Raw genomic sequence first — 27131 nt, forward strand, 5'->3', positions numbered from 1 at the left:
CATGTTCAATATTTTCTTAAATAACGGTTGTATATAATAGGCCATTCTGAAGTATAATAAATGATGTCTTCTAAATTCTAATAATGGCTGGCATTATTATGACCCTCTCCTTAGCCATAGCCAATAAAAAAGATCATATTTTCAGTATATACATATCATTTTGAAGACCTTAACGTTCAGAAGTAAGTCAATTTATTTAATTTATAGGAATATGAAAACCATTCTAGGAATAATATTTTATGATTCTACTCTCATCAATATCTGATACTCTAAATTTTCTTTTTAAGCATCTCCATTTTCTGTTGTCATGTCTGAATTACCTTTATTATTGTATTTTACCTATTTCAATGTCTACTTCTTTTATTTTATAAATGAATTCAGCAGTTGAAGTCAAAATGAGCTTAGATTTAAAACACACTTTAATTATCATATATCATGCCATTAAGAAAAATCAGATATAGCTCCCTCTCTGATAAGAATCATGTTCATATTTATCTCATGATTAAATTTGACTTATTAAAAACAATCCTTTAAAGCAATTAAAATGGAAGTATACTAAAAAGTGACTGTACTTTATTTCATTATTTCAAAATGTTTAAATCATTTGAATACTTGTAAAACTATATGTCTGTCATTCCCTCTGCTTGTTCTACTTAAGAAAAAAAGCTACCAATTGAAAGATGTACATGCAATAGAACCTATACATAAAAACAGGGTGGGACAAAAACAGGTTTACAGTTGTGAGTATGCGAATCACAGAATTTATTCTTGTAACATTATTTATTATTGTGTTATTTTCCATATGAACACCTGTAAGCCTACTTTTGCCCCATCCTATAAATAGAAAATAAATATATATACACATATATGTCATCAGACAATACTATAAAATGACTCTGTAAAATGTATACTGTTAAAGATTCTTCCAATACCAGAAAATTATCAGATATTTCTTTCATTTAGGAAACAGCATAATTAATTGCAGATAAGCCCCTGTCTGATCAGTTAAGTCCATGAAAACTTTCTTCTGGTTTTCACTCATCATTTATATTTCCCCATTACAAATTTTATAACAAATCAGAAGAATAAATCCAATTTGTTAGGATCCAAGCATTATGAGCTTTTACAGTGTCTTATTTAGCCTCCAGACTACAAAAAGCCCACGTTTACTTTCCATTGGAATGGGTATTGAGAGAAATTAGAGAGAAAAAGAAATATGTCTTTGTTTCATAAAGACTAATTATCATCTTAAAAAATAGTTTATTGTCCATGGTTAAGTATTTGACCCTTATAAAGAAATTGCATGATATGTTTTAGACTCACTTTAATTACTAATTGCATTTAACTGCTATAATTATTTGCAATTCTCACCCATTGCTTAAATTAATTTTCCCTTTGACTAGTTTATTTTAATTATCATGTTTATTTTTCCAAAACTAAATTTTCTATTTTCCATTATAGAATTAATAAATTTTTCTTGCCCTAATAACCTAAATATGGTGCATGCATATCTATTATTAAATGCGTTGCAAAAGTTTCAGGATTAGATACCAAAAATAGAAATTGATACCAATTTTTAAGAATTGTACTGAAAAGTTTTATGACACTCCTCTGGTCCCAATTTATAGGTGAGAAACTAAGAGCATAATAATCCAACATATAGATCAACAAATAAATAACCAGGCCTGACATAAATGTTTATTTCTCATGAACATGTCTCATCTACCCTGTTAGCTGATTAGCCTTTCTGGGACAGAGCCAAAGTCATGCCCCCTTGCATCTAGCACATGCCCAGTAAATATTAGGAAATAAGTGTTTGAATTGGTTTTGTAAAACGAATGAATCTTTGCCATGTATATTTATTTATCCCAAAATAACATGTTATGCCACTTAAGGTGTTCAGCTACTAAATTATTTGCACACCTGGTGAGTTCTGCCAGTCTAACAAGTCAGTTAACCTTAATTTCTATGGTGAGTACCTGAGTTTACATTTCTTCAATATACCAATCACAGGGGATGGAGTTGCTTTTGTTGCCCTAAGAGTGTAGGTCAATCTTCACAATATTCTACAAAGCAGACCATTTCTTTTAGAAAATAACTTTTGTTCCCAGCTTACCCTTTTTGCTTTCGACATTGACATTTTATGCTGGTAGAAAAAATAAAATTATTCTAAATGTGCAAATGAAATAAAAGCCAACAAAAAAATGTTCCCTGCATTGGAGAATAGAGTTTTAATGTATTTCTGCTGTCGGGTTGGTGTATTTGTGTGATAATTTTATGTGACAGCATAATTAAATTGTAAAACAATTCCCATTTCCTATGTATTTTATCTATTTATCATCATTTATTTCTTTACCTTCTTTTTCTGCAATAAATATTATTGTAAGGAGAGTTAAATAAGTTAAACTAATGCAATTACTTTTACAGATTGAAATTAACTTCATATATCAATTTGTACACATTTATACAAAATACCTACAACTTGCCTGGTATAAATAAATGTGTTTATTGCAGTATATTTATGATGTCACTGTGGTTTCCATGTTTGCCTTCCTTTTGAGTAATGATCTATATGTTTAAACTTGACATTTTAACAGTATTTTCAAACAATTTCATTCATTATCAAATAACCATTTATTACACTATGGCAATTTCATACCATTTACTGGACCTTTTAGACACTCTTAAACAATGATTTATCAACCAATATAGAGTTTTTAATGCTTATCACAGCAAATATAGAAAGTAACATTAAACAGTGACTTGACGAGAGATAACTAAATTATCTTTTTCTTAAATCTTGATGAGTCATGTTTAGTAATAGCCAGTATGCACTTATAGCTACACTAGAAATTAAGAAAAGTATATTAGATTGTTATATTCTTCAAGTATTAAGATGGTTCATTATAAATTCTATATGCACATCAACCATATAACCCCAAATGTTGATTTTTTTTTAAAAGAAAGAAGGAAGAAAAGATATTGTAAATGATTTGGATGTTGACCAGCTAGGTAGCTTTTTGTGTCTGGACTTTCCCATGGTAGGGACATTTCCTGCTCAGGAAAGTCATCTCCAGGTGACAAATCCAGGTGATACAGATGGATTGTGTTGTGTGAAACCAATGGCTAGTTACAATAATCCTATCTGCTTGCTGCACACAAAACATACCCAGATCATCCTCATGAGATCTGACCATATTATCCTTGCCAGAGCATTCCACACAAACTATGTGGTTGTGAGCTTTATTAAGGAGAAAATTTAATTTCTCCACCCAAAGGAGGCAAGTCACACAGCTGATCCAGTGAAGACTCCAGTCCTTTAAAAAAAAAAAAAAAAAGGAGAGAAAGTTTAGGTTTAAAAACAAACAAGGACGGAAAGGGAGGAGAGAAAAACAAGACAACCTTCCTTTCAGGTAGGATCATTTACATAAAGTATTAAACCTGATAAAGGTTTCTGTCCGTGTGTCGGAGGGTCTGTATTCTTTAGTTACCCATATCCAGAATGAATTAATTTGACACTAATGGCAGAAGGATTAAATTTATTCAATCTTTATAGACTATTCCTTGACTATTAAAATTAAATGAAGAGAAAAATAAATTATTCTTTCCTAGATCAAAAATTAAACACCAAGCCAATTTATGAGGTTGTGGGGGTGAAACAGGCAGTGAAGTTCACAACCTGTGACTTTTTCCCCCAGAGTAGATTAAAATAAGAAGCTAGTTTTAGGATAGATTTATTAATTTAACAAGAAGATCTCTTATTTAGGAGGCACTAAGACATGTTTAGAAAATATACCCTAGCTATAAGAACCTAAAATTATAGTATACATTTTTATTAATACTTTAATAATATATAGCTATGCCAAGAAATTGATTTCCTGGGGAATGGCGTTTTAATACCCAAAACACAAAAAGAATTATTAAAAGGAAAAAAGAAGGATAAGTTTCAAGTGATTTCATTTCAGCATGTGTCTTCCATAGATACCTCCAGGTCTGATAAGAAACTAAAGCAAGGACTATTATAAGAAGAGGCAATCTTATAAACTAAACTTTGAAGGAACACCTCATTTTCAGAATAGAACTTAAAAATGATCATCTTAGAGCAATGCCTGAGACTCCCTGATACTGCTATCCATTTTCCCTTTGCCATGGCCTGTTTCCTAGTCTTAGAGAATGCATATTGCATATTGCATACTGGCATAGATATATGTATGTATATGGATTGTCTTCTTTTTTATGTCATGATGACATGTAAGATGTGTAATTTTCAGATGTTTAACATCCACATAACATTTTATTGAATTCCTGAAATTTAAGGAAAGGAAATGATAAGCCCCGCTTTAGGCAAAATGCTAAATTAGGTAAAAGGAGTCTTTGGCACCTCATAAATTATTGGCAAGGAAACTGCTGAAGGTCTGGTGAAGATATGCAACTTATTCAAGGTCACAGAGACTGTTGCTGAATAAGGACTAGAATGACTCTTAATCCCAATCCAGTCTCAGCCTTCCATTTTAGCAAAAGGTTTATGTGTTAAACCCTTCTGTGAAAAAATTATTGCATTTAAACATGAATCGGTGTCATAAGCTAATTAAGGAAATACTAATAATGTAATTTCAGGCATTAGTCATCTTATTGATTCAAATTCACCCTCACACTCCCAAATCCCAAACTAAACACACAAGACATATGATATACAATTTTTATAAATTGTGTAAATAGTGCCTGGGTAAAATTGTTAAATGAAATAGTATCTCAATTTTATATAAATTACATATATATGTATGTAAAGTCCCTCATATTAATAGGTGGTCTACTGAAGAGTTAGTACTACTTTTAAAAATCTATAAAGTACAGCATAGGGAATATAGTTAATATTGTAGCCTGGCCGGTGTGGCTCAGTGGTTGAGCATTAACCTATGAACCAGGAGGTCACGGTTTGATTCTGGTCAAGGCACATTCCTGGATTGTGGGCTTTATCCCCAGTAGGGGGTGTGCAGGAGGCAGCCAATCAATGATTCTCTCTCATCATTGATGTTTCTATCTCCTTCACCTGTCCTCTCTGAAATCAATAAAAATATATTTTTAAATAAAATAATAATATTGTAATAACTATGTATGGTATCAGATGGGTACTAGACTTGTCAGGGTAATTAGCTCATAAATTATATGAATGTCTAATCACCATGTTGTATAGCTGAAACTAATATTGTATGTCAACTTTTTAAAAATTTTAATTCTTAAAAATAAAATTTTTCTTTAAATCTAGAATTTTAGAGATTAAAGATCTTTCAAAGATGACAACTCATGTTAAACTTTTGTCATTTCATCTCTCCTCATTACATTAAAACACTGAAACTGGAAATGTTTTCTTTTTTTATATTTCTTTTTTATTATTATTAAATCTTTATTGTTCAGATTATTACATTTGTTCCTCTTTTTTCCCCCCATAACTCCCCTCCACCCAGTTCCCACCCCACCCTCCACCCTCACTCCCCACCCACTGTCCTGATTTTTGTCCAGTCTCTTCCCGCACCCCCCACACCCCTTTCCCCCCCAAGAATAGTCCATCCATTCCCTTTCTATGCCCCTGATTCTATTATAATTACCAGTTCATTCTGTTCATCAGATTATTTATTCACTTGATTTTTAGATTCACTTGTTGATAGATGTGTATTTGTTGTTCATAATTTGTATCTTTACCTTTTTCTTCTTCTTCCTCTTCTTAAAGGATACCTTTCAGCATTTCGTATAATACTGGTTTGGTAGTGATGAACTCCTTTAGCTTTTCCTTATCTGTGAAGCTCTTTATCTGACCTTCAATTCTGAATGATAGCTTTGCTGGATAAAGTAATCTTGGTTGTAGGTTCTTGGCATTCATCACTTTGAATATTTCTTGCCACTCCCTTCTGGCCTGCAAAGTTTCTGTTGAGAAATCAGCTGACAGTCGTATGGGTATTCCCTTGTAGGTAACTGAGTTTCTTTCTCTTTCTGCTTTTAAGAGTCTTTCTTTGTCTTTTGCTCTTGGCATTTTAATTATGATGTGTCTTGGTGTGGTCCTCTTTGGATTCCTTTTGTTTGGGGTTCTATGCGCTTCCTGGACTTGGAAGTCTATTTCTTTCACCAGGTAGGGGAAGTTTTCTGTCATTATTTCTTCAAATAGGTTTTCAATATCTTGCTCTCTCTCTTCTTCTGGCACCCCTATAATTCGGATGTTGGTACGCTCAAAGCTGTCCCAGAGGCTCCTTACACTATCTTCGTATTTTTGGATTCTTTTTTCATTTTGCTTTTCTGGCTGGGTGTTTTTTGCTTCTTCGTATTTCAAATCTTTGACTTGATTCTTGCGATCCTCTGGTCTGCTGTTGGGAGTCTGTATAATATTCTTTATTTCAGTCAGTGTATGCTTAATTTCTAGTTGGTCCTTTATCACCACATCGAGGTTCTCACTAGATTTTTGAGGATCTCACTACATTTATCGGCGGTATCTAGAAAACTCTTGAAAAACCTTAAAAGTGTGGTTTTGAACTCTATATCCAGCAGTTTGCTTTCCTCCATTTCTGTCATTTGTGTCCTGTTTCTTTGTCTCCGCATTTTTTATGCTTCCTTGTGTTGATAAAGTGGTTTTCTGTGCTAAGTGTCCTCTGGGGCCCAGTGGTTCAGCCTCCCCAATTACCTGAGGGGGACACTCTTGGTGCTCCCCCTTGTGGTCTTTGTGCACAGTCTTGTTGTAGTTAAGCCTTGATTGTTGTAAGTAACACTGGGAGGGATTGGCCTCCAGGCCAATTGGCTGTGAGAATCAGCTGTGTCTGCAGTGGGAGAACTTCTGTCCTGGATCTCTAGGGAAGTGCTAATCTAGCCTCTGCCTGAGACTATCCAGCAACCGCCTCCGTGCAAGGCTTGGGCGGGGCGGGTCCCAAGGGATCAACAGGGCGGGCGGAGCGAGCAGTTATGGCTGCTCTCAGTCCTGCCTTCAGAGGCCCCGCTTCTCAGTGTACCAGCAATCGCTGCAAGCACCTCCGAGAGAAAGCTGCCCTCGAGTTCCGACCGATGCCAGACAGTCCCGCTTCTCCCGTATGAGTCTGGGTCCCCAAAGACTCGCCCGGAACTGGAGCTCAGAGCCTGAGACTGCCTCCCGATTGAAAAAGACAACCGCGCCCTCAGCCGCCAGCCTGCTCCGAGTGCGCCTCTGTACCTTAGTATTTTACTTTCGCACCGCACCTCCTCTGAGTCTCAGTATGCTTTTCTCTTTCCTTCTAGTTGTAGAATTTCCACTCAGCCAGCCTTCCTGTGGTGCTGGGTGATGTCCATTCTGTCTTTTAGTTGTATTTTTGAAGTGGTTGTGCGAGGCAGCAAATTCCAGTGTTTACCTATGCCGCCATCTTGGTTTTTCTCCGGAAATGTTTTCTTAGTAAAGTATATTTTGGTGCTTTAGCAATTATATTAGAACAAAGTGTTTGTCTTTTTTAAGTACCATAGGGGAACCATGTAAATAAAAAATAATGCTATAATATTAATATTTTTTCCTCATTTGTACTGAAATTTATTAAAAATAATTGATTTAGTACATTTTACCTACAGAGTTCCAATGTTATAAAATATAAATAACCTAGATTCTCTCAGTTGAGGTAGTTACTTTAACGAAGTTAAGTATTTTTAGAAATACATTTGCAGAACATTTAGCCCATTTCAGTAGTAAATTTTTTAAATTTTTATATTTGATTAAGTAAAAATGCATTTGCCTTATATAGATCAATGTTAGCATTTTGTTTTATTAAATAGAATGAAACTCCCAATTAGCCCAACAATGATTGGTGTATTTTGAAATGCACTTGTTTTCTTGAAACAAGATTGTATTTTGACTCTAAAGATGCAGAATAAATGGTTAATGCTTTGATGAATGACAGTGTTCTAATTAATGTTGGGTTAATCTAATTGCAGGGACTATAATTGATTACAGAATAGTTTACCTTAGTTTATCAATTCTCGATTTTATTTACCCAGCTCAGAAAGAATTTAAAAAGCATTATCACTGGTAAAAATGATCAATAAAGCAATCAATTGATCAATCAAATTCTGCTTTTTTCCTAATTGGGGGCTATTACTAATTTGTTTGTTTCTAAATATATATGATTGTATTGCTACTAGCATTTCACATCTTAAAGAAGAGTGAAATTTACTTCCCTCTTTGAAATTAATATTTATTTTAGTCATAAGCCAAGCATATAATATTATGTTCAGTACTTTTATAAAAGCATTAATTAATAAATGGAATGATTTTTAATGACCCTTATTCGGGTTAGATGGATCTCGGTCCATTGTCTTCTTTCCAAATGATAAGCATGATCTCCAATGTATTTGTTATGATTTTGCCAAATCTTATGCTTTTATATTATGAAATATGTACCCTCAGTTTTAAACTCATTTGACATTTCCTTTATGACATTGCAGAAATGTATTCACAGAGGACTTGAATATGGACTCTACGATTGGTCCACACTAATAGTTTTGATGAGTAATCTGAAGTAGCACTAGCCTTTCCTATCTTGTGTTGGATGAAGTGCACATCTCTCATCAACATGTCTAGTCTAAATCTGAACTCTTGCTCTCACATGACTTCAATCCATAACTTAGGTAATTCCCTGAATGAGTTGAATCCTTAAAGTCCTGTGAACTAAAATTATCCAGCAAATAAGCTTAGTTTTCCCCTTGAATGGCCATAATCAAACTGTAAACATGGAAGTACATGGTTTGGCAAAAGTAGGTTTACAGTTGTTTGTATGGAAAATAATACAATAATTAGTAAATAATACAAGAATAAAGTCACAGCCGTAAACCTACTTTTGCCCCACCCTGTATTTCTTAGAAATGTTTGCTGCTGTTTCCCTCTATGTGCTCTGTGGAATGTGGAAGCATCACACAAGGTGATGTGTAATATATGTGTAGGTTCAATTTGATTTTCTGAAGTATGGAAGTACAAATTCTGTATGGAATAATTTCTTTTATACTGGTTCATTATAGAAAGAAACTTATCACCATGCCAAAGACAAAACTGCTTCTAGGTTAATTTTGAATTTTATAAAGTGAATAAGTGAAAAAATATATGTACATTCATTTCAGACTCAAGTTATAAATAATTAAATGACTATATAATTATATCTAGTTTTACCCTCGAGCTCAACCAGCAAAGACATATTCAGCCCATGTAAAAAGAATACTTTTTTTTCAAAAATTATGAGTGAGCTGCCACGCATCACTAAACATGTATGCTCATAGGCAAGAATAAAAATCTGTCTGTAAAATTATACATTGAAGAGTGTAATGGCATTCAAGAGTTTTGTTTAATGTACATTATGCCTTCTGAAACTTAAACTTATACAAGCATTTTCTTCAGGGTGTCTTAAATGTCTTTTTCATTGTCTCTTGTCTTCTTTATCATCTCTTATCTTACCTCTAGTCTAAGGTTGGGGTGGATCTTGGGAGCAAGTACTGACTCAGCACCCCTTCAAGTCTATTTTGGTTGAATGCTTTTGTTTTGATGTACAAAGTATGACAAAGTAACATGAATGATTTTAACACACACACTAAAGAATATTTTCAAACTAGAGGCCCAATGCACAAAATTTGTGCAAGGGGCTCGGCCCTTGCAGCCATGGCAACTGCCTCGGTCCTCACAGCCCTGGCTTCATCCAGAAGGTCGTCAGGAAGGATGTCCGAAAAGTCATTCGGCTGTCCGGTCTAATTAGCATATTATGCTTTTATTGTTATAGATGAATGTTGTTCCTCTAAAAGTACTTCTCTCAGGACTTACCCTAATGATGCTGTCATTATGCAGGACATGTTTCAATCTCTTCTTTTGGATTGCAGTTAAAAAGTAATAGTTGATTGTTTTTCCATGTTGCTCATTATATTGATTCTGAATAAATCCTTAGCATTAAAAAAAAAAATCCCTTGTTAATCTGGCCTATGGCTACTTATTTTTTACTAGTGCCCCAGTGCATGGATTTGTGCACATTGAAAGGAAATTAATTAGAAGAAATATTTTAATATCGCTATTTGCCCTTTCTCTATAATAGAAGTGTCAACCAGCCCTAGCTGGCTTGGCTCAGTGGATAGAGCGTCAGCCTGTGGACTGAAGGGTCCCAGGTTTGATTCTGGCCAAGGGCACATGTCTGGGTTGCGGGCTTGTTCCCCAGTAGGGGGTGTGCAGGAGGCAGCCAATCAATGACTCTCTCTCATCATTGATGTTTCTATCTCTCTCTCCTTCTCCCTTCCTCTCTGAAATCAATAAAGAAATATTAAAAAAAAAAAGAAGTGTCAACCAAATTCAAGATCGACAATGACAGATCGAAACACACACTTGTGATTGGCTCCAGCAAGAGCTTATATGCATCGTGCATGCACAAGTCAACCTTTTATGTATATACTAGAGGCCCGATGCACGAAATTCGTGCAAGAGTAGGCCTTTCTTCTCCTGGCTGCCGGCACCGGCTTCCCTCTGGCACCTGGGACCCAGACCTCCCTCACAGCCTCGGCTTTGTCTGGAAGGTCGTCCAGTCTAATTAGCATATTATGCTTTTATTATTATAGACTAGAGGTCCAGTGCATAAAATTCGTGCACGGGGTGGGGGGTCCCTCAGCCCAGCCTGCACCCTCTCACAATCCGGGACCCCGTAGGGGAGTGGTTCTCAACCTTCTGGCCCTTTAAATACAGTTCCTCATGTTGTGACCCAACCATAAAATTATTTTCGTTGCTACTTCATAACTGTATGTTGCTACTGTTATGAATCGTAATATAAATATCTGATATGCAGGATGGTCTTAGGCGACCCCTGTGAAAGGGTTGTTCGACTTCCAAAGGGGTCGCGACCCACAGGTTGAGAACAGCTGCCTGCGGATCGGGCCTAAACCAGCAGTTGGACATCCCTCTCATAATCTGGGACTGCTGGCTCCTAACCACTTGCCTGCCTGCCTCATCGCCCCTAACCCTCTGCCTGCCTGCCTGATCACCCCTAACTGCTTACCTGCCCGCCTGCCTGATAGCCCCTAACCACTCACCTGCCTGATTGATCACTCCTAACCCCTCTGCCTGCCTGCCTGCCTGATCGCCCCTACTAGTAACCACTCACATGCCTGCCTGATCACCCCTAACTGCCTCTGCCTTGGTCCCCACCACTGCGGCTTCATCCAAAAGGATAAGCAGAACGACGTCTGGAAGGTCATCCTGTCTAATTAGCATATTATGCTTTTATTATTATAGATAGAATAAACTTGCTTATTAAACCTGCTTTCTGATTTAGCTAAAATTTCTCCAGCCCAGTAAAGAACCCCCAACTTCTCTTTCAGGTGATAGTCAGCAATACAGCAATAAATATCAACACAAAGCAGATTATTATTGTAGATCACACAGGGAGAACAAAGGGTAAAATATTCATCTGCAACAGTGTTTGACTATATTCTGCGCAGTGAGAAAACCTGAAGTCATTTTCAAGGTCCACCATTTCTTAACTCTTTTCAGTCAGGTCAAGTTTCTAAACTTTCTAAATAACCCATTTTCCAGCTAATAAAAAGATTATAGGATTCCACTGAGTCTCCTATCTATCTACTCCAGGACTTCTGTGCGGATCAAATGAGATGAGGCACCGGAAAATGCTTCACAGACATTTGGTTAAAGTGTGAAATGTTTCCACCTGGCTATAAAGCAAGTCATGTTCCTGGGCTGAAGAAATTCCAAGGAGGCTAGTCGTCACTAGGAAGAAGAAGCCAGGCATTGCTACGTGACATCATTACCCGGCGCCCACAGCCACAGTTTCCAGGCTGGCCATGGGGTCTCAGCAGCGTCAGCTGTGATTTGGTAGGCTGTTGCTCTGGGGTGGTGTCAGGGCCTGTGTCTCACTTGTGGGAAGCTGAGTGTTGCTTTGTTGGCACCAGGTCCGCGCTGCTGTTTCTCTGTAAATGGCCAGTGCACGTCACGGCAGCTCTTGCGTTGAGCGTCTGCCCCCTGGTGGTCAGTGCTTATCATAGTGACCGGTCGGAGAGGTGGAGGAATACTTAGCATATTAGCCTTTTATATATATTTATATATATATATATATATATAGCCTTTTATATATATATACTGGCTTTTCTCACCCAATCATCCTCTCACTGTTTGTGCTCCAGTCATGATAAAAATGCGCAGTTCCTAGCAGACTCTTTGCATTTGTATATGCCATTCCCTTTGCTTGAAAGCTCCTCCTCTTATTACTGAAGATCACTTCCTTTAGGAAATCTTCTTTTCTGACCACACCTCCCATCCCCCCAATCTGTTTAACTACCTTCTATTTAACTGCACCTTGGAAGTACCAAGGTCACTTCAATCCACCAAGGTGTTGAATGTCTTCATTTGCCCCTCTCCCTAACTAGTCAGTGAGCTCCCTGAAGGTAGACATTGTGTCTTTTTTATCTGTACCCTCAGGGCCCAACAGAATTGACTCGCAAGTGTTGTTCAATAAAGATTTGTCCAATGATGGCTTGTGAATGGATATAAAGGTTTGTCATAAGATTTATGAATAGGAATTTGAATGAAGTGGGTAACTTAACTCTGAAGGCAAACATTCATTTGATTGAGACCTAGTACAGTTCAAGAATTACTGGAATATTTAATAAATGATATTAGGCAAACTATTTCATCAGTTTAGTAAAATCAGATTCCCTACCTCATTCTAATAAGTATATATACACAATTCCAATTGGATTTAATGTTCATATTTTGTAAAGGTGAAACAAGAAACAACTATGACTAATTCTATAATTTTAGGGTGAGGAAGGCCTATTCTAAACATAATACCTAAGTCAGAAACCACAAAGCATAAGTTTAATAGTGGCTCTGAACTAATCTATCACTTTTCAAATGATACCTTCTACTTAGGGAATGGAAGCTATACTTTTTCCCTCTGAATTATTTTCCAAAATTTTAAAAGTCTAAATATCTGACTATTCAAGGAGATACATGGAAAAAAACAAGTGATTATAAAAAATACACTAAAGATTATCCAAAAATCTGGAAATGCAGGGAAATAATATTTTTTACACTTTCATCAGATTACAGCTGGACCAATTATTTAGAGGCATTTCACCTAAGTGTTGAAGGAAAATATATTGAGCATATTATTTGAAAATGTTAACTAGTATATTGTTTGAAAACGTTAGTCCTATGTTTCTGACTTTTTAAACATTCTATTAAGTGTCATTTAACTGTAAAAAAAAATGGAGCAACCTAAATGTTCAATAAGGAATTATTAGTACATAAATTATCCATACTAAAAATTTTATTGAATTTTATATGACCTGAAAACAAGTTCATGATATACTAGTATTTTGAAATGAAAAGAGAAAATTAAATTAATAACTATTTGTTACAAATTATTTCAATTTTATAAAAACACATATGTGCTATTTATATAGAAATATATACAAAAATCTGAAAGGATATACATAAATATGTTAATATGATTATCTTGTTTGCTTTACTAGGTGTACCGGTTAAAAATGCGGATTCTTTTCAATAGATGGAGTTATACATATGTTGATATATATGCGATTTGATATGTATGCTATTTTGTTGTATTGACAGCAAGCTTCAAAACTTCATATGTCAAATTTTCTGAAGGTATTAACATCATAGATATTTTTACGCTTAAAAATGTTGAATTTCATGCCAAAAAAAAGAGCATTTGTGGGAAGTTTTAATTCATTACTTTATTTTGAAGAAAAGTGCTGCTGAAAGTTATCATATACTTCAGGAAGCTATAGTGAACATGCTCCATCTCAAGATACTTGTGAACACTGATTTAAACGCTTTAAAAGTGACGATTTCAATGTGAAAGACAAAGAATGTCCAGTTCAACCGAAAAAGTTTGAAGACCAACAATTACAAGCATTATTGGATGAAGATGCGTGTCAAACTCAAAAACAACTTGCAGAAAGATTAAACGTTGCTCAGCAAACAATTTCCGATCATTTACAAGCAATGGGAAAGATTTTAAAGGAAGGAAAATGGGTGCCACATCAACTGAACAAAAGACAAATGGAAAACCAAAAAGTCATCAGTAAAATGTTGCTTCAGTGGCACGAAAGAAAGTCTTTTTTGCATCGAATTGTGATTGGCGATGAAAAGTGGATTTATTTTGAGAATCTCAAATGCACAAAATCATGGGTTGATCCAGGTCAACCATCAACATCAACTGTAAGGCCAAATCGCTTCGGAAAGAAGACAATGCTCTGCGTTTGGTGGGATCAGGAAGGTGTGGTGTATTATGAGCTTCTAAAACCAGGTGAAACCATTAATACTGATCGCTACCAACAACAAATAATCAATTTGAACCATGCTTTGATCGTAAAACAAGCAGAATGGGCCAGAAGACACGGCAAAGTAATTTTGCTTCATGATGACACACCATCACACAATTCAAAACCAGTTAAAGACAGGTTAAAAGATCTTGCCTGGGAAGTATTAACCCACCTGCTATATTCACCAGACCTTGCTCCTTCAGATTACCACTTGTTCCTATTGATGGCACACGCACTTTCTGAGCAGCACTTCAAAATGTTATGAAGAAGTGGAAAATTGGGTCTCTGAATGGTTTGCCTCAAAACAAGAAAATTTCTATTGGGACGGTATCCACAAATTACCTGAAAGATGGGGAAATGTGTAGCTAGCGATGGACATTACTTTGAATAAAGCACTTTTGATGTTTCTCTTGAAATTATCATGTTTTATTTGGATTACAAAATCTGTATTATTAACCAATTAATAATTAATCTGCATTAACCGGTTAATGGTTAATTAATCTGCATTATTAACTGGTTAATAGTTAATCCATATTATTAACTGGTTAATAGTTAATCCGCACTATTAACCAGCTAATAATCCACATTTTTAACCGGTCAATAGTTAATACGCATTTTTAACCGGTCAAAAATTAATTCGAATTAATCAGTTAATAATTAATCCGCACTATTAACGGGTTAATAGTTAATCCGCATTATTTTTTAAATATATTTTTATTGATTTTAGAGAGGAAGGAGAGAGATTGAAACATCAATGATGAGAATCATTGATCAACTGCCTCCTGCACACCCCCTACTGGGGATCAGCCTGCAACCCAGGCATGTGCCCTTGACCAGAATTGAATCCGGGACCCTTTAGTCCACAGGCGGACGCTCTATCCACTGAGGCACACCAGCCAGGGCTAATCCGCATTATTAACCAGTCAATAGTTAGTCCGCATTACTAACCGGTTAATAATTAATCCACATTATTAACTTTGTAGTCAAAGAAAACACCATATTTTCAAGAGAAACATCAAAAGTGCTTTATTTAAAGTAATGTCCATCGCTAGCTGCACATTTCCCCCACCTTTCAGGTAATTTGTGGATACCGTCCCAATAGAAGTTTTCTTGTTTTGAGGCAAACCATTCAGAGACTCAATTTTCCACTTCTTCGTATGTTTTGAAGTGCTGCTCAGAAAGTGCGTGTGCCATCAATCAGAACAAGTGGTAATCTGAAGGAGCAATACAACAAAATAGCATACATATCAAATCGCATATATATCAACATATGTGTAACTCCATCTATTGAAAAAATCCACATTATTTACCGGTACACCTAGTATCTGTAAGTTTCTAACATTTCAACTATAAGTATAGATAATTCATGAGATGGGGATAAGAAGACAAAGAGTAGAAGGCCTTATTCAAAACCAAAGCAAACACTGATTAAGCTTATTAAACAATAAAATTACTGAAATGAAAAATAAACTACAGATTGTGAAATCATTGTATATGATTTCAAATTATTTCCTGCCACCCTGTGGAGAACACTACTCATTGCAGGATTGAAATAAGCAAAATCTGGAACCATGAAAAGTCTGTAAATGCAGATGAAGTTACAGGAGCATGGCCCAAGAAGTTCAGTTAAAACTGTTCATCATTTGATCAGTTTTGTTTTCTCTGCCAGCTATTTAACAAAATCTCTAGAATAGAAGGACGATAATAATACCTAGCACATATATGATTACAATATACCAAGTACTGTTCTCATATACAGGGTCGCTAAAGTAAGTTTACAGTTGTGAGTATGCAAGTTTATTCTTGCATTATTATTTATTATTGTATTATTTGCCATACGAACAACTGTAAACCTACTTTTGTTCACCCCCGTATATGTATATATGACTTTATCTCACAAAAACCTTATTAAATAGTTATTATCCCCTCCCTGCCCCCATTTTATCCATGAGACACAGGGAATTTAACAACCTACCAACAGTGAGTAAATGTTAAAGCAATGCAAACCCAAGAGCTGCATTTTGGACCAACGATTTAGATTTTTGAGCTTTTCAGTTACTCTGTGCCCCACCATTCCCTAATGCTTTGCCCAAATAATAGACTGCTGGGCCTTTGTAGGGATTTAGTGAGATTTCTGTGCGGGATTATGATGTTCTCCAAACTAATCCTATTTCCTTGAAGTTGTAGAGCAGGGTTGCTCCTCAAAGTATGATCCACAGACCTGGTCCCTTTAGAGAGCTGGTTGTTACTTGGTCTGCGGCAAGAATAGCACAGAAATTGAGAGTAAGCATTTAGAAACCTTTATGGAAATTAAGCAGCTAATTGATGGGTACTGGCTCTAATGATAAAATGGTTATATTTTTATCTTACCAAAGCATGGTTCACAACTAATTGGAAATTTAAAAAAAATAATAATAAATTGATCGCTTCCTACATTACAGTTTGAGAATTTACTGTTTTAAGGCTGTTCACCCTCGAGTTTTCCCGAACTCTGGATTCTTCTGAGGGCTAGTTCCCCCAAATGAGGCCTCAGATACCTTTCCTCCCTTCATTTTGTCCATTTTATAATATACAGTTATTGTAGCGATCAATAATAACAACATAAAGAATATAAAAATGGCTATTTGGGACGCTAGGCTGCGTCCCAGCGCAGGTCAGGGTTGCGCCTACAGCCTCGGACGGGCCCCACAAAAGGTGCCCCGCCAGCCGGGCAGTAAGGGAGGGCGGCCGCGCGGCGCATGCGCACGGTGACTCTCCGCGGGCTGAGCGGGTAGGGGGAGGGACTCAGGGGTTTCAAGATGATGCCGCGCCTGCGCCTGCGCCTCCGCCCGCGCCCGCGCCTGCGCCTCCGTCTCCACCGGGTGCGGCGCCTGCAAGAAGGTCCGCAGGTAGTCACTTCCGCCGGGGCTGCCCTCTGCATCCGGGTCAGCGACGCCGCTACCGCTACTGCTGCATCTGTGGCCGGGGTCCTGGGCTCGAGTCTCCACTGCGGTCCGAGGGGAGCGGGCTCCGCTCGGCGCTACCTTCTGCGACCTGGCCGTCAGCCCCACGTCGCCGGCCTGGAGGGGCGAAGAAGACGAGGGGGCCAAGGCTTCCTCCGGGGTGAGTGCGGCCCGGGAGGGCTGGGCATGCCGGCTGCGGGCTGGGAACCAGCGTAGGGGCGAGCGGCCGAGGGTCGCGTGCCCCCGGCGGGCCAGAGAGAGGCAGCGCGGAGGGTTACCCTTGGTGGGGGGCGCCCTAGAACCTGCCCGGTGGCGCTTCCCGGATCCCGCCCAGCGTCGGCCCCCGCCCTTGGCTCGGCTCCTGTTTGCTTGGCCATCCTTGCACCTCCACCCCCTTTTCCGTTTCTGGGGTTGTACACCGGCTGCAACCTACCCCCTTCCCGACCCTCCACTCCTGCACACACCCCGGTCTGGGTGCGGTGACTGGGCCACGTCGGTCCCCTGTTTGTGACCAGCCTCCGTCCCGGTGCAGAACAAAGAAACCTGGACTTCTGATGTGCCTCCTGCCTTCGGAGAGTCAACACGGAAGCGGCATCTGCCATCAGGGCGTCAGTAGACCTTCCCGCTTGAAAAGCCGGGTTTCTGCGTGCATTCGGACGCTATCTTTTGCCTAAGTATCTGGCGAAAAAAATGGTTTCGGTGTCCTGGGTGCATTTGATGCCACTGGGGATCTAGGTCAACTCACGTGAAATGAAAACTTTATTTGGTTCTGCTGCCTTGCTTTGAAACTTCCCTTGTCTGTTCCGGGAGCTCTTTTTTCTGCCAAGTGCCGTTTGGATATTTATAACATCATTCGAGGGCCACTCAAAATTATCAACTTAAAAATTAGCCCGCTGTCTTGGGTCATCCATTTAATTAACGCACCCCGAATGCCTTGGCAGGGCCAGGCCGAATGATTTCCCTGGCCAGACGCTCCCCGCCCCTCAAGGTGGTCGTAGCGCCTTCCACATAGTGGAAGTGAGTGATTGCATTTTTCATCCTCACCTTTTTTTTTTTTATGAAGAGCTCTATTTCTCCTAATGCTTAACTTAACTTTTTAAATTAAATGTATTCTTTCTCTGATCGTTTGTAATTCGCAATTTGTAAATGATAAGATTCCTCAAAATTGCACCTGAAGTTAGTTATTACCCTGCAGACTATTTTCTTGATGATCTCACACTCCTTCTCCTATTTCTTGTCCTTTTGCATTTTCTCTGAGCTCTATTAGTCTTCATAATCTTCTCTATTGCAGCCTGCTATTGTTGGGTTTAGACAGGAAGTATTACAGGTCCGCGTCTGCAAACGTGTCAGTATTGTTGGCGTCATTAGGCATTACAAGACCTTTGAAGCTAAGTGTCACCAAATCTGGCATTACAGGCTTATTCTGTGTAAAGTTGCCAGTGAACTGGAGACACTGCTGTGTTAGAAGCAGTCTAGGCCTGGGAACCAGGGTGTAGTGTCATTTGCCTCATATATGTGATAAATCGAGGATAATAACACCAGTGTTTTTTATACCTCACAAAATGGTTGGTTGGAACATATGAAATGATGAATGTGCAAGTGGTTAGTAAATGTGAAAAGCCCTCTTTGGGGAAGCAGTTCTGTTCATTCCGTCAGGAGTAATGCTGGTAGAAGGAGCAGGGAGGAAGGAAGGCGTGGAAGAAAGGAAGTGGTATATTTAGCCAGATCTGAGAAATTAACCCTGGCTGGCGGTGGATTGAAAGACCTCTTGTTAAGCTTACCTTCTGTAAAGCAGAATGCTAGCATAATATGATGATAGTAATATCCCAAAATTATAATATTTGTAACTACCAGAAAGTGTTAGAGATCAGTTATTAGACTTCAGTCCTTTAAAAGGTCTCAGCATGTGTCTTTTATAGGTGGGATAATTATTCGTTGCTTTATTTTCACAATTTTAAGAAAAGTCAGCACCATTATAATTTTTCTTAAATTTTGTGTTAACATTCCTGATAGAGTATCTCATTTCATTCTTTGTTTTAATAGACCTATAATTGACATAGAACATGTTAGTTTCAGGTGTATGTGATTTGATATTTGTATATATTGTGACATGTTCACAATTAAGTCTAGTTAATATCCATCACCACACAGTTACAAAAATTTTTTTCTTGTGCTGAGAACTTTTAAGATCTACTCTTGTAGCAACTTTCAAATATATAATACAGTATTATTAATTGTAGTCACCATGCTGTACATTACATCCCCAGAATTTACTTTATAACTAGAAATTTGTGCTTTTTGGCCCCCTTCACTCATTTTGCCCATCAATCTGTTCTGTGTATCTATGAGCTCAGTTTTAATTTTTTGTTTTTGTGTTGCTTTTTAGATTTCCACATGTAGGTGAAGTCATACAGTATTTGTCCTTCACTTAGCATAGTGCCCTCGAGGTCCATCCATTTTGTTGCAAATGGCAATATCTTCCTTTATGTGCTGAATAATATTCCTCTGTGTGTGTGTGTGTGTGTGTGTGTGTGTGTGTGTACACATATACACATACCACATTTTATCCATTCATCCATTTATGAGCACTTAAGTGGTATCCATATTATCCATATTTGGCTATTGTAAATAATGCTGCAGTAAATATGGAAGTGCACATATCTTTTTGAAATAGATTTTATTTCCTTTGAATAAATACCCAGAGTGGAATTGCCGACTCATATGGTGGTTCTGCTTTTATTTTTTTAAGGAACCTTTATACTGTTATCCAGGTAGCTGCACCAATTTACATTCTCACCAACCGTGTACAAGGATTCTTTTTTCTCTACGTCCTCCCCAGCGCTTATTTCTTGTCTTTTTTGTACTAGTCACTCTTACAGGTGTGAGGTGACATTGGGTCATTTCATTCTAAAAAACCTACATGACAAGAAAGCATATAGGATTTTTCCAGGAGTGCTTGGTGATCTTCATAAACACATAGGATGGCCTAAATTATTTTCCTGTAATGCTAACAGTGTTGCCAAACTCATAGGAAAAGTGAACATAAATATTTAGAATGAATCCCTTTCACTTAAATGAGGAAGTGAAAAGCTTGCCTGGGCATTTCCTTCTGCCAACTGTAATTGATTTCAGCATAGATGTGGTTACTAGTACCTATTCCAGCAGCAGTGTTAAACTACATAATAGTAAAGTTACCATGTAAAATTATAATTCAGACAGTTCTAAATATGATCTTAATATTTAACTTTTGCTTATACTGCTAAGCTGCACTGGGGAAATCCCCTTCTTGGTGGTAAAGGAGGAAATCCATTATCTCCTTGATTTTTAACCTCACTAAAGCGAACGACTGTTTTTAATTTATCTCTATGACCTTCACTCATAGCTGGCAAAAGTAATGAAATGCCACAGCTACCATAAGTCTGTTGAGAAATCAGGTTATTCCTGTTGCATTGGGTTATTTTATTTTTCAAATATATTTTTATTGATTTCAAAGAGGAAGGGAGAGGGAGAGAGAGAGAGATAGAAACATCAGTGATGACAGAGAATCATTGATCAGCTGTCTCCTACATACCCCCTACTGGGGATGAGCCTGCAACCTGGGCATGTGCCCTTGACTAGAATTGAACGCGGGACCCTTCAGTCTGCAGTCCAGCGCTCTATCCACTGAGCCAAACCAGCTAGGGCTGCATTGGGTTATTTTAACAAATAGTCTCTTAAATTATTATTTCCTCATTCCTTTTCCCCTCATTCTAATTTACAAAAATGGGAAGCAGCCAGTTAACTTCTAAATCAGCAATATCCTTCAGTGATTGTGCTTATATTGCTCCTTTCTTGTTTGTTTCCTGTTATTAGAGCTGCTGATAAAGTTCTTCCAAGAACAGTACTCTCTCAATTGTTTCAACTGTTTTTATCTACCTACTGTACTTTTCTGCCTAAAGTTTGCGACGAAATGTTTAAGAGTGAATATATCTTTCACTCTCTTCCCCAAACTAGCCACGTTTATACACTCTACTGTATTAACATCACATGATTCAGTATGACATTAAAGTGAAAATTGAATGAATTGGCTGAGAGAGCGGAAATACTCAGGCTCTCTGTATTTAGAGGGGTTGTTTTCTAATGATATACTTGTTCAAGGGGTAACACTGCTAAAAGACATGGTTTATCTTCTAGACCAGGGGTGGGCAAACTTTTTGACTTGAGGGCCACAATGGGTTCTTAAACTGGACCGGAGGGCCGGAACAAAAGCATGGATGGAGTGTTTGTGTGAACTAATATAAATTCAAAGTAAACATCATCACATAAAAGGGTACGGTCTTTTTTTTTTTTTTTTAGTTTTATTCATTTCAAACGGGCCGGATTTGCCCACGGCTGTTCTAGACTTATAACCTGGGACACATGCATTTTTGCAACTAAAAACAACTATGAAAATATATATATATAATTTTCTATTCAAATTTCTTTTTAAATGGTAGTTGCAACCCAGTAAATTGATTTTATGACCAGACCATTGAGCTAAAGCTAGAGGTGTGAGCTAAAATATAAGATTATTGTACCTTTTCAGCCAATAAAAAGTAAAATGACAAATAAGTTGTTATAAATTTTTCTCTTTTCACAGGACATTGGCTCTCTGGATTATCAGGAGTTTGTAGTTGACATTGAGTCCAAGCTAAGGATGGAAGGTGTAGAACTTAAGGAAGAATGGCAAGATGAAGATTTTCCAATGTAAGCAGTGCTTATAAATGAAAATAAATTTAGAACAAAACTTCAAACTTTTTTTATTCTGATGTCACCTATTAAATGACTATTGGGTTTAATGTTCTGCTTTTAATCTTTTTAAAAATGTATTAAATAAATAAGCCAGGCTTTCCCAGATCATGTGGCCGGCTACCTTGACAGATTTGCATTTGTATTTACAATTGTATTGGCACCAATAGAGTTGATTAGAGTTGATAGAAAAAGCACAAAGGCAAACCTTTTTATTTCCAGTTTTATTGAGAAATAATTGACATACATCACTCTAAATTTTAAAGACCTACCACATGATGGTTTGCAGATCTTATATTTAAATGATGTTTCCATGCCATCATGGTTAGAAAACCATCCAGTGCATAGTAAGGTTCCATAACAGTTGCAAGGGATTGGTGAGAGTACTGAGTCATTGCATAGTACCTGATGATAATAGTAATATGGAAATGCTAATACTCAAAGCAATTACCATAGTCCCATTGTGAGCAATGATTTAGCTTCATCATACATTGTATCATGTATCACATTAAATTTATGCATTTGAATTATATTTGTTTTGTAGGTTTATAATTTTTATATTTGTTTTATAGTTGTATTATAGGGCAGTTACATAAGGAATTTGTATTTACTTTTGTGTTACTGATATAAATATGTCAGTCAACTCTGACAATCTGAAAATATTTTCTTTAAAAGTGTTTTGTAAAGTCAATTTTTACATAATTGTTTTTATAAGCTTTTTTTTTTTTTTAATCTTCACCTGAAGATATTTTTCCATTGATTTTTAGAGAGAGGGGAAGAGACAGTGAGAGAGAAACATCAAATGAGAGAGACACATCAATTAGTTGCCTTCCACACGAGCCCCCACCAGGGCTGGGGATGGAACCTGCAACCCAGGTACGCCCTTGACCAGAATCAAACCCAGGAACCTTCAGTCCGAGGGCCAATGCTCTATCCAATGAGCCACACCAACTAGGGCTATAAGCTATTTTTAATAGAACTTGGGACTTGAAAAAAAATTTTTTTTAATTTCTTACTTAAAAGTATGTCTTTGTCTTCTAGACCATTACCAGAAGATGATAGTATTGAAGCAGATATATTAGCTGTAACTGAACCAGAGAACCAGCCTGGTAAGAACTTGACACTTTTAGTTTCAGTAAAGTGATAGACTGTGCTATTTTTGAACACATTTCTTTGTCAAGGGAAAAATATACTTGGTGTTTGTTTCATCATAGAGAGCAAAAGATAAGTTGAATGTTGAGGAAAGAATTTTTGGAATACTTTAGAGGTTTTTGGAAATTTCTACACTAAAGGGATGAGAGTAGATCATTTTTAGTAGTAGAGGTGACTATGAGATCTGCCTCTATTTAAAAAGATGTATCTTTGCTGGGATACACCATCTTGCCATGAGGTAGAAGCAGTCGTGATCAAAATCCAAAGTTGTAAATTAGTGCTTTGAGATTGTGTTTAATTTTATTTTTCCTAAGGATGAAGTGGTGGACATTTAAACATTCCTTCTAATACATCTTTCACTTGGTTTACCCATTCCAGGCTCACTAGAAGTTAATGGAAATAAAGTAAGAAAGAAACTAATGGCTCCAGACATTAGCCTGACCCTGGATCCTAGTGATGGCTCTGTGTTGTCGGATGATTTGGATGAAAGTGGGGAGATTGACTTAGATGGCTTAGATACACCATCAGAGAACAGTAATGAATTTGAGTGGGAAGGTAAATGTTTCATTGTTTTTATCTAACTTTTATTAATGAATGTTTGTCTTTATATACATGTGTGTTTTTTGTAATGGCATTCTCATAGGATAATTGGAAAAAACTTAAAACTTGATGTTAAAATTAATGATTAAGGGATTTTGTTGAAATATATTATTTTTTATAAAGTTCTTTTTTTTTTCCTTTTTTACTAAGGTATGAAATTTTGCTAACTGAATATTCTCGAGGCTTTCAAACTATTTTTAGTAGATTACGCAGGTGGCTTTTTTATTTTTCTCAATTGCTGTGAAGTTACATTTTTTTCATGGTCGCTCCCAAAATATTGCTTGATAATTATGGCATAGTCTTACGTTCAGTTGATCCACTAAAAATAAGCTTTGAAGAGACATATAATTTAGGAGATGTGCTAAAGGTAGTTAAGGGTTTGCAGAGAGAGAGTCCTAAAGGGAGTTTTTTGAGGATGATTTAAAAAAAAAAAAAATAGGTTTGCTGATATTGCTGCACTTTGTAAACAACCAGCTTGAATTAATGTATACTCTAGCCTCAGTTTTATATTCGTCATCATTTGTTATTTGAAATCCAAAGGAATTTGCATGTGTTTTGCTTCGCGTGCTTTCTTTAATTAGATACTTGTTGGCTACAGTGTCTTTGTATTGTTGATAATTTATATGTATATACCATCTTTGAAATTATTTTTACTTCAAAGCAGTATTTAGCACTAAGTATATTATCTACAGTGAAGTGTAAGATCCTTGATGTGCTGTACCTTTTGTTCCTTTTTTCTTCCCTGTTTATTGGTTCAATAAACAGTCCAGTAAGAAGCAATATTTTATAAAAATACTGAAATAGTTTTCTGCCTATGTGTTTTGTTTCTTCTTTCTTTAATGCATCTCTAGTCATTTCCTGGAAGGATATTTTCCGTTAACTGCTTTGTCTTGGAAACAAACAACTAACATGCAGTAGGTTTCCCCTCCCCCCATCTTTTGGTAAGGACTATGATATAAAATTTTGAAAATCATTACAGCATTAAAAATCATCTAAAATACAATCTTGAAATATAAATTACACCTAATCATTGGTGCTTATGCTTTGGCTAATGTCAATTTAAAATATACTTTTGCATGTATACTTAAGAATATTATCAATAAATTTCTGCTTTAAAAAACTGATCAAATGAGCAGTAATCATTGACTGGTTAACCACTTTCTACTGCTATAATGTTTGGGGAATAATTTATGTGCTCAATAACAACAAAAAATGATTGGCTCCCAGATAATTAAGTAACCTATAGTGTTGATAACTGTCAAGGACAGTCTTGTTATAAACAGAATCTGGAAAGGCATTGTAGGGCCAGTGTACTAAGATTTTGATGGCTGTATGAATTATCTTTTCTGAACTTACAGATATACCTTGTACTGCAATTAGGTGCTTTCTGAATTAGGCAATCCAAAAAAAGTTAAAGAACCATGATTTCCAAAAGCATAAAATGACTTCATCTGAAGAGCAAGCCTTTCCTTCTATTATGAAAGAAATATTTAATATTCCACAAAAAGTATAATGAAAAAGTCTCCAAACATTCTAATTAGATAGCAAAGTGGTTAACATGTAATTTTATTTTGTGGTATAAGTAACAATTTGGGATTCAAAAACCTTTTATTTTGACAGATGATCTTCCAAAACCCAAAACTACTGAAGTTATTAGGAAAGGCTCAATTACCGAATACACAGCAGAGGAGGAAAAAGAAGATGGACGACGCTGGCGTATGTTCAGAATTGGAGAACAGGACCACAGAGTTGATATGAAGGCCATTGAACCCTATAAAAAAGTTATCAGTCATGGAGGTAAGAGTTACCTAAGATTGTTTAGATTTTTTAATGCAACATCAGAAACCTAATTGCTTAAAGAAACTCTCCCTTGAGATATTATGTAATTTTGAAAAAATAATAAATATTTATCATGCCATTTTAGTAACATAACAGGTTTGAACTAAAAGAATAAAACCAGCATTTAAATATCATTAATACATGCACTATAGTAAGTTCAAAAGTTCTAAGAATGTGCAATGAAAATTCTCCCTCCCACCCTATCCCTTGACACCATCCCCAAAACTGAGACTTTCTCCCCTTTTGTATCCATTTATAATTTATATATGCAGTGAAATGTTCTAAACCGTTTTTGTAGCATTTGCAAATTTCTTTTTTTTCCAGCTTCATGGAGATATAATGGACATATAACATTGTATTATAAGTTTAAGATGTATAGCATGTTGGTATGATACACTTGTATATTGTAAAGTGATTACCACCATAGCCTTAGCTAACACCTGCATCAGATTACATAATTACTATTTCTTTTTTGTGGTAAGAACATTTTGAAATCTTAGCAACTTTCAAATACATAACTCAGAATTACTAACTATTGTCACCGTGCTATACATTAGATCCTCAGAACTTATTCATCTTCTAACTGGAAGTTTGTACTCTGACACATCTCCCCTTTTCCTGCATCCCATAGTAACCACCATTCCAGTCTTTTTTTCTGAGTTTGGGTTTTTTTAGATTCCACATATAAGTAATATCATATTTGTTTTTATTCTGTCTGACTTATTTCACTTAAAAATGTTCTAATCTTAAGTGTACAGTTCATTTAGTTTTGACAAATACCCATATAACCATATATACCCCTATAGCCTACACCCCTAGACATACAGAACGTTTTCATACTCCCTCCCAAGGATTACCTCTCCAGTAACCACTATTCTAATGTCTACCCCCTGGTTAGTTGTACCTGTTATAGAATTTCATGTAACTGGAGTCATATGGTGTACACTCTTTGATCTACTTCTTTTGCTCAGCCTAATGTTTTTGAGATTCATCCATGTAGTTTCCTGCATCTGTAGTTTATTTCTTACTACTGAGTGGCTTTCCCTTGCATGGGTAAGCCACAGTTTGCTTATCTAGCTTTCTTTTGATGGACATGTTAGTTGTTTCAAATTTGGGCTATCATTATTAAAACTGCAATGAACATTCTTATACAGTCTTTTATGGATATAAGTAAAACCTGGCTTTTTAAACTATGATTCTTAATTTACCTTAAAACCCTGAACAAATCATTCATCTTTACTACAAAGTAGAAACCCAGTTCATTCCACATTTTTATGTAGGTTCTACTTTGCATATTTGTGGGATATACAAAAATATAAGGCTTTTTGTCCCTTCCCCTAAGAAATTTATAAGTCAAATAGGTAAAGCTATGAAGACAATTATAACTTCTGTCAGTCTGTCTTTGCTGTGTATAGAAGTTTACCTTGGCATTGTGCAAACAGTGCTAGAATGTTAGTGCTAGCCAAAATGCAACTCACTCTAGAGCATGTCATGTTACCTGAAATC

The 27131-nt window shown here is 36.5% G+C and overlaps 1 protein-coding gene across 6 annotated transcripts in view; it reads left to right on the forward strand.

The window, feature by feature from the left end:
• Window positions 1-17113: 17113 nt before the first annotated feature.
• Window positions 17114-27131, forward strand: part of BNIP2 (BCL2 interacting protein 2) — a 40689-nt gene continuing 30671 nt past the window's right edge. For 5 of the 6 annotated variants that reach the window (XR_002826704.1, XM_014446944.2, XM_006104674.3 and 2 more), the window contains exons 1-5: window positions 17114-17427; window positions 21886-21992; window positions 23076-23143; window positions 23565-23741; window positions 25407-25583. Coding sequence is in view for 5 of the 6 variants with exons in the window: in XM_014446944.2 (XP_014302430.1) it covers window positions 21943-21992; window positions 23076-23143; window positions 23565-23741; window positions 25407-25583 (472 nt within the window). In the remaining variant the exon portion in view is untranslated. The remainder of the gene's footprint in view (window positions 17428-21885; window positions 21993-23075; window positions 23144-23564; window positions 23742-25406; window positions 25584-27131) is intronic. The other variant, XM_023745856.1, reaches the window with a different exon arrangement.

The sequence above is a fragment of the Myotis lucifugus genome, unplaced genomic scaffold, assembly GCF_000147115.1.
Source record: "Myotis lucifugus unplaced genomic scaffold, Myoluc2.0 scaffold_588, whole genome shotgun sequence".
NCBI lineage: Eukaryota > Metazoa > Chordata > Mammalia > Chiroptera > Vespertilionidae > Myotis > Myotis lucifugus.